Below are 8,603 nucleotides of genomic sequence, written 5' to 3' on the forward strand. Positions count from 1 at the left end.
GTTCCAGTCCGCCAGTGAAGGTTGAGGGAAGACGGGAAACCATGGGTTTGATACCATTCCACTGCAGTTACCACAAGCCCGGTCTTCCCAATTAAGGGGCCACCAACCTCCTGTGCAGTCCACCCATTCCTCAGACCCTTCATAGCAAGCCCAATGTCTCAGAATGCCCTGTAAGCTTACATGCTCAATCAGGAACCTTGGGACAGAGTCACATTAATCCAGGATGTGATGTCTGGCTACGCAAACACCAATACAGACCAAAGACTAAGCTAGGAAATGTCAGTTGGCAGCAACAGGCCCTCACTTTAACAAATGAAGGCAATATTTCAGATTACTCTAGCATGTAGTGCATAATGGTGGAGACAGAAAGTCAGTGGAAGTAGCATTAAATCATTTATTTTTCAAAGAGATTAACAGGCATCATCTCAGTGTTGTGGTAGTCCCGTCACTGGTTGAGTTCGCCAGGAGCAGATGTGGTGCTTATGTCACTTTGTTGTAGGGTCATCCTCCTTGTGTGCTGGGACATCAGGACCAGCGCCAACCTCAGTGAGTTGGAGTAAGTCTATTATGGCCCACCACGACAACACCTTCCAATTCTAGAAATGGGATAGTGACTGGGAACATATCCCTTCTTTATGAAACCACATCAAAAGCAGATATTTAAAAGTGATACTGCCATGTGCAGGTTGACATTACACAGACTATTGTCCTGGAGGCAGAACTGAGCGATTTCCACTAGATGTGCCAGATGGAAAGTCAAAATTGGCTACATTGTAACAATGTATGATTTTATTTAATGTTAGGCATTAGGGTTGGCAGTGAGATTCATGTTTAAAAATCATATTTTATTACCTTGTGGCTGTGCTAGCTAGTGAACATTCTGTGGAGCCATCCCAATAAGTGCTAACCTGCTTGCCATGTGCAGGTTATTTCCCTCTATAATAGCAGTGCCATCATCCCATACATACCCTTTCAATAGGTTCCAATCTCATACTGATCCTCCTCTTCACCCAGACCCTCTTTCTCTGTGGTAACCTCAAGGTCTCCAAAGGGCTCAGGTGTAGGAATCAACTCCAGCTCTGAGATCAGACGATTTAGCATAGAGCCTACATGCAATTATCATACATTCAAAACAGTAACATACTGTCATTACCTCGTTGGGCGATTAGTTCTTTCTGCCTGATGAAGCCTTCATATGTTGCAGAGCTAATGAGACCGTGCTTGTTGTTGGGTCCGACCCTTGGGCCCAAGGGACTAACCTCATTTTGGGATTGGGCGAAATAAGGTCCTGGAATTAAATGTAACAGATTAACACAGCCAGTGTTGGCAGAATTGCTAGCCTATAGGTACAGGAAAAGACAGGTGTCCGAAGTGGCTCCCGATGACCTATAGAGTGCACTACTTTCGACCAGTGCATCATGGTCTGGGCAATAGTCTAGACATCCTGGCTGCCTCCCACACATTTTAAAATCTGGCTTTGCACTTCTGTACGTACTACAATGAGAGTTTGGCATCGAGGCCTATGTCACTACCCTAACCGCTTGAATACATACAAAATAGTAGCTAGCAAGATGGAGATCAGTTATTTTTAGTGAGTGCATTATGCAAGTGGCTAGTTTCACTCAACTACCTTCACTAAAACCACTGCAAAGGTATTCCCTGCAAAATTTGGTTTCAAATCATGACGTTCTGCCTCGTGATTTGTTGGGAGAAGTTGCCAAACGAGTCAGTCATTGAAACCAGACCCTAGTCACTGCTGTTGCCTAGGGTTGGGTTCTCAAGACTACCTGTTCAAAGGTAGTGCACTACATAAGGAATAAGCCATGTCAGAGTCAAATTACCGCTCTTGAAGTCCATGCCACGCCAACGACTGCCAGGTGATACGGGCTTCCTGTCCCCTGTTGAGGCAGGGAAGCCAGGTATATTGATACCTCCACTCGTCCGTTGAGATAGAGGTGTACTCTTCTGTTTACTTGGGAGGACCATCATGGGGCCCAAAGTAGCATCCTGGTCCCATACTAAAAGGACAACACATTAAACACATACATTTGCAGTCAAGACCGTCAATTAGTCTTCCCTCAATTTCCATATTGGAGAAGGTCCCGCCCCTGCAATGCGTTTTGAGAAGGTGGTGATGGAATAGAGGGATTAAGATGTCAAATACACCTTTCTTGGCCTTCAACCCAATACTCCAATTGTCACCAGAGGCTGGGGGTTTGTTGCGGTAGACACGAGGTTCAAGTTGGCTACCATTTAGTCTTGGACTGAGGGGACGTTGTGCTGGAGCTTGATCAACCCCCTTCTGTCTACTCAGGCTTGGACAACGCCCACATAGCAAATCATTTTCATCAGCAGACCTCCATCTGAAATGTATGAAAGATCTACTCATGGACCAAGAACACACCACTTTAAAAAAAAACTATGGTTATTCCAGTGAATAGGTCACAGCCCAGTAAAAGTAGCTAAGGAACTGTGACTTATCCCACCTGCCATCAATGAAGGAGCATGCCTTGTTGCTAGGCTCTGCATGGTCCATGACAGGGACTGCCATAAGGTGGCATGTGATGTACAGCTGTGAAAAACAGGATAAGCAAAACAAAGATGCAGAATCACAGTAGCATAAATAATGTCTGTAAATTTTGTTAATGTAGAATAATTTAACTACAGTACCCATAATGGCCTCTACAACATTGTTTTTATTTTTGATTTAATACCGCCCTCACCTCTGCCCTGTCCTCCTGGTAGAACCTAAAGGCATCAATGTGGAACCCGAGCTTGTTGTCCTGGGTCCTACGCATGAAACCAGAGCGGGAACCAGGCAGCTGGGAATCCGACAAGCACCTGGAGGGAGATAATATTAGAATACATATTGGGGAATCTTCCGTAGTAACCAATTAAGAAGTCTCAAAGAAACCATAAAAATGGTGGAAGCCCTCAAATGGCATATTCTATCGTTCTCTACGGGCCAGCCGGATAGTCATTCTAAGTCATTCCCCCCCTTGCTTACCCATCACTCTCAATGAAGACATATCTGGGGACAGAGTTGCTCTCAGGGTCCAGTGTGGCCACGCAGCTGCTAACAAAGACCCTGAGCCTGGTGTGGTGAGCAACCCTGACAGACGCCTCAATGTTGATGGGATCACCCAGGAAGTAGACTCCAGAACCCCGCTCATAGAGCCAGTCACCTGGAAAGGAAATGGCAGTAAGGAAAGATCGTACTGCAAGCGATGCGTTTCAAAGTTACGAACACGAGTTGCTATTAAAACTACCACGGCCAGAACATAGTCAATAGGCACTCAACTAGTGAGCATCTCATAATGGATTAAGAGGGCCATGTTTAGGAGGCAAACTGTATAACATTGCAGATAGAAGTGTCCCCAATAACAGTTGTCTGATGTGATTCTGTATTTCGCATGTCAGAGGGGCATTTGTGCTACATAGTACATTTATATCTGCCTGCGGCTATGGAACCCTGACCTGTTCACCGGACGTGCTACCTGTCCCAGACCGGCTGTTTTCAACTCTAGAGACAGCAGGAGCGGTAGAGATACTCTCAATGATCGGCTATGAAAAGCCAACTGACATTTACTCCTGAGGTGCTGACCTGTTGCACCCTCGACAACTACTGTGATTATTTTTTGAACAAGCATGAACATTTGAACATCGTTGCCATGTTCTGTTATAATCTCCACCCGGCACAGCCAGAAGAGGACTGGCCACCCCTCAGAGCCTTTCTAGGGAGTTTCCTAACCACCGTGCTTCTACACCTACATCGCTTGCTGATGTAAGAAGGGCTATATAAATACATTTGATATCTGAACATTCAATTCACGGGTTTTACCAAGCTTCTGGGAGAGCACCATTGTATCCTTTTGATTTATTATCTGAATGGTCAACAATATTGTACCCTGCGAAATGCAGCCCGGGATTTATATACCCACTTGTCATAAGCTTCAATGAGAACTGCAGGGTGTCTTCAGCAGACACCGTGGCGGTGAAAGGGATCCAGGTCGGCTGGAGAGAAGAGCTGTCCAAACTGTACTTCCTGAAACAGAAAGTACAGACGGTAAATACACCAATAGGTCAACACAGGATTCCTATGACCGTCATACAACAGTATAGCCTAAACTCACCTTTCATAATGACACTCAATTGGGATTACAGCACCAGCCATTCGAATAACGCCATCTAGTGTGGTTCTGGGTGTATATCTGAGGAGGTTTGCGTAGATCAATGAGTCTTCGTTCAGCTGTGGAGTCACAAAGCAACATTTAAGAGAAGGTTGTTTCAAGAAGTCAACTACTGAATTTAAAAAATATATATATTACCATGTGCTTGGTTCCACAGTCCGAAAGTGCTGCAAATATTCTGTACTCATCTCCGGCTGCTGAAGCTGTAGCCCTACACGACTCTTGGTCTTGGTACTGTTCAACTCCAAGTCGCAGGTCATCCACGTCGATTTGATTACCGAGTTTAAACAGATCAGCCTTCACGACTATCTCCATGTAGTCTGAATGGCACGTCACAGAGACAGTTTCTACTCGAACTGGCCTTGAAACTGTTTGTTGGAGTGGAGGCTGTTCAAAGCGTGGACGATTGTCAAATTGCGGTGTTCGCCTTGGAAGTTGTTGCCATGTGTCAGTGCTATAAGTATATGACAAAGCAGGAGAGAGTAAGAAGTTTTCCACAAGTAAAAACCAAACCAGTTGCTTGAACAATAACCTGAGCGTGTTTGCCATCATGAGTCCCATGCCAACAACTAATGTGACTCTGTAGGTTAGAGGACAGGGTGCCTCTGCTATGCTACAATTGATGAAACTGAGGTAGCTTTTAACAACCAACCAGGCTGCACACCTGGGCTGGATTACGCCCTAATTTGGCCTTGCATCTGATTAGTCAAGATCTTTAATTGGCACGCATGTTCAAATCAAATCACATTTTATTTGTCACAAACACATGGTTAGCAGATGTTAATGTGAGTGTAGCGGGATGCTTGTGCTTCTGGTTCCGACAGTGCAGTAATATCTAACAAGTCATCTAACAGTTCCCCAACAACCTCAACTAATACACACAAATCTAAAAGGGGCGAATGAGAAAATGTACATATAAATATAAGGATGAACAACGGCCAAGCGGCATAGGCAAGGTGCCTATAAAATACAGTACATAAATATGATATGAGTATTGTAAGATATGTAAACATTATTAAGTGGCATCGTTTAAAGTGACTAATGATCCATTTGTTAAAGTGGCCAGTGATTGCGTCTCCATGTAGGCAGCAGAGTTAGTGACTGCTGTTTAGCAGTCTGATGGCCTTGAGATAGAAGCTCTTCTTCAGTCTCTCGGTCCCAGCTTCGATGCACCTGTACTGACCTCACCTTCTGGATGGTAGCGGTGTGAACAGGCAGTGGCTCGGGTGGCTGTTGTCTTTGATTATTTTTTTTTGCCTACCTGTGACATCGGGTGCTATAGATGCCAAGGTTGGGCAGGTAGTTTTCCACCGGTGATGCATTGTGCAGACCGCACCACCCACTGGAGAGCCTTGCGGTTGAGGGCAAGCAGTTGCCGTACCAGGCTGGGATACATCCTGACAGGATGCTCTCGATTGTGGATCTGTAAAAGTTAGTCAGGGTTTTGGGTGACAAGCCACATTTCTTCAGCCTCCTGAGGTTGAAGAGGCGCTGTTGCGCCTTCTTCACCACACTGTCTGTGTGGGTGGACCATTTCAATTTGTCTTTGATGTGTATGCCGAGGAACTTTCCACTTTCTCCACTGGTGTCCCTTCAATGTAGGTGTTGGGGTGGGAGGGCTCCTTCAGCTGTTTCCTGAAGTCCACGATCATCTCTTTTTTTTGTTGACATTGAGTGAGAAGTTGTTTTCCTGACACCACACTCCGTGCCCTCACCTCCTCCCTGTAGGCTGTCTCGTCGTTATTGGTAATCAAGCCCACTACTGTTGTGTCGTCTGCAAACTTGATGGTTGAGTTGGAGGCGTGCTATGGCCACGCAGTCGTGTGGGGCCCCAGTGTTCAGAGTCAGCGAGGTAGAGGTGTTGTTTCTTACGTTCACCACCTGGGGGAGGCCCGTCAGAAAAATCCAGTACTCAATTGCACAGGGCGGGGTTGAGGCCCAGGGCCCCCAGCTTGACGATGAGCTTGGAGGGTACTATGGTGTTGAATGCTGAGCTGTAGTCAATGAACAGCATTCTTAAATAGGTATCCCTCTTGTCCAGATGGGATAGGGCAGTGTGCAGTGTGATGGCGATTGCATCGTCTGTGGACCTGTTTGGCGGTATGCAAACTGAAGTGGGTCTATGGTTGCCGGAAGGTGGAAATTATATGATCCTTGACTAGTCTCTTAAGTTAAAGCACTTCAGGATGACAGAAGTGAGTGCTATGGGGCGGTAGTCATTTAGTTCAGTTATCTTTGCGTTCCTGACTACAGGAACCATGGAGGCCATCTTGAAGCATGTGGGGACTACAGACTGGGATAAGGAATGATTGAAAATCTCTGTAAACACACCAGCCAGCTGGTCTGCGCATGCTCTGAGGACGCAGCTAGGTATTCCGTCTGGGCCAGTAGCCCTGCGACGGTTAACACGTTTAAATGTTTTACTCACGTCGGCCACGGAGAAGAAGAGGGGCGCCTCAGTTTTTGTTAGCGGCTCTCGGCGGTGGCACTATATTATCCTCAAAGCGGGCAAAGAAGGTGTTTAGTTTGTCTGGAAGCGTGACGTCATTGTCCGTGACGTGGCTGGTTTTCCTTTTGTAGTTCGTGATTTCCTGTAGACCCTGCCACGTATGTGTCGTGTCTGAGCCGTTGAATTGGGCCTCCACTTTGTCCCTGTACCGGCATTTCGCTTGTTTGATTGCCTTGCGGAGGGAATAACTACACTGATTATATTCAGCAAATTCCCAGACCTTTTTCCATGGTTAAATGCAATGGTTTGTGCTTTCAGTTTCGCGCGAATGCCGCCATCCATCCACGGTTTCTGTTTAGGGTAGGTTTTAATAGTCACAGTGGGTCCAACATCTCCAATGCACTTCCTTATAAATTCACTCACCGAGTCAATGTATAGGTCGATGTTATTCTCTGAGGCTGACCGGAACATATCCCAGTCCGCGTGATCAAAACAATCTTGAAGCGTGGATTTCGATTGGTCAGACCAGCGTTGAATAGTTCTCGTCACTGGTCCATCCTGTTTGAGTTTCTGCCTATAAGACGGCAGGAGTAAGATGGCATCGTGGTTGGATTTACTTGAAGGGAGGGCTTTGTATGCATCGCAAAAGTTAGAGTAGCAGTGGTCGAGTGTATTACGCCCCGCAAAGTGCAGTCAATATGCTGATAGAATTTAAGTAGCCTTGTTCTCAAATTTGCTTTGTTAAAATCCCCAGCTACAATAAATGCAGCCTCAGGATATATGGTTTCCAGTTTACATAGAGTCCAGTGAAGTTCCTTGAGGGCCATCTTGGTGTCTGCTTGAGTGGGAATGTACACAGCTGTGAAGATAACTGACGAGAATTCTCTTGGAGGGTAATATGGCCGGCATTTGATTGTGAGGAATTCTAGGTTGGGTGAGCAGAAGGTCTTGAGTTGCTGTATGTTGTTATGATTACACCATGAGTCGTTAATCATGAAGCATACACCCCCACCCTTCCTCTTCCCAGAGAGGTGTTAATCTCTGTCGGCACGATGCACGTCCGGTGGCTGAACCGATTCTGACAACATATCCTGAGAGAGCCATGTTTCCGTTAAACAGAGAATGTTACCATCTCTGATCTTTTTGAAAGGCAACCCTTTCTCAAATTTTGTCTACCTTGTTGTCAAGACACTGGACATTGGCAGGTAGTATACTTGGGAGCAGTGGGCGATGTGCACGTTTACGGAGCCTGACCAGGAGGCCGCTCCGTCTTCCCTTTCTGCGGCGCCTTTGTCTTGGGTCAGCTTCTGGGATCAGATCCATTGTCCTGAGTGGTGGTCCAAACAGAGGATCCACTTCGGGAAAGTCATATTCCTGGTTGTAATGTTGGTAAGTTGGCGTCACTCTTACATCCAGTAGTTCTTCCCGGCTGTATATGATAAGACTTAAGACTTCCTGGGGTAAGAAATAATACATAAATACAAAATACTGCATAGTTTCCTAAGGACTCGAAGCGAGCCGACCATCTCTGTCGACACATTCTTTTTTTGCCGCGTTCCTCTGCCCAGGAACGCGGCCAAAGGAACGCGGCTGATACGTGGCAGATCTTAAGGCAGGAGAAGTATTTTTGTGTAAGGAAAACTGAACACTGCATTTATTGCATAAATGTAAATGAATGCCACCACTGAAGCAGAACTGTTTATGTTGAGTTCATAATTAAGCTTGAAGCCAAGCTACATGGCTGCTGAATGCTTGGGTAAACAAACACTTGGCTAGAAAACACTTTGCACTAATAGAATCTGTAAAACATAAACACGACACTCAGAGTTAGGCAGTAGAAATTAGTCAGGTATTATGTCCCAGCCTATGCAATGGAAGGAAGACCACAATAGAAGAACCAAGGTTATTAATCAAAGAGACTTCTACTTCCTACTCTGAAAATCACCTTGTCAATAATCTATAGT

At 45.8% G+C, this 8,603-nt stretch overlaps 1 protein-coding gene across 3 annotated transcripts; it reads right to left on the reverse strand.

Annotated features, from left to right (window-relative positions):
* Positions 1-380: 380 nt before the first annotated feature.
* Positions 381-4,794, reverse strand: LOC124019951 (zona pellucida sperm-binding protein 3-like). Of its 3 annotated transcripts, none has more exons than XM_046335405.1 (11): positions 4,329-4,794; positions 4,134-4,249; positions 3,942-4,045; positions 3,008-3,185; positions 2,724-2,841; positions 2,487-2,572; positions 2,167-2,363; positions 1,842-2,018; positions 1,154-1,288; positions 969-1,079; positions 381-596 (listed from the first exon to the last, which is right to left on the reverse strand). In XM_046335405.1, exons 1-10 carry the CDS (start codon positions 4,749-4,751, stop codon positions 973-975), a joined length of 1,641 nt encoding a protein of 546 aa, XP_046191361.1. In that variant the 5' UTR covers positions 4,752-4,794; the 3' UTR covers positions 381-596; positions 969-972. The 3 variants fall into 3 exon arrangements, with proteins under 3 accessions (XP_046191361.1, XP_046191351.1, XP_046191357.1); XM_046335395.1 differs by having other exon boundaries at positions 381-614; XM_046335401.1 differs by having other exon boundaries at positions 381-631.
* Positions 4,795-8,603: the final 3,809 nt, after the last annotated feature.

Source organism: Oncorhynchus gorbuscha, linkage group LG03 (genome assembly GCF_021184085.1).
Source record: "Oncorhynchus gorbuscha isolate QuinsamMale2020 ecotype Even-year linkage group LG03, OgorEven_v1.0, whole genome shotgun sequence".
Classification (NCBI taxonomy): Eukaryota; Metazoa; Chordata; class Actinopteri; order Salmoniformes; family Salmonidae; genus Oncorhynchus; species Oncorhynchus gorbuscha.

Excerpts from the sequence above, each read along its gene's own strand:
- LOC124019951 (XM_046335405.1), bottom strand. The coding sequence starts at position 4,751 with ATGGGACTCATGATGGCAAACACGCTCAGGTTATTGTTCAAGCAACTG. Across the intron at positions 4,046-4,133 it reads ATTGAGTGTCATTATGAAAG|GAAGTACAGTTTGGACAGCT; the intron begins GTGAGTTTAGGC and ends TTTCTGTTTCAG. Across the intron at positions 2,573-2,723 it reads ACCAGGAGGACAGGGCAGAG|CTGTACATCACATGCCACCT; the intron begins GTGAGGGCGGTA and ends TGTTTTTCACAG.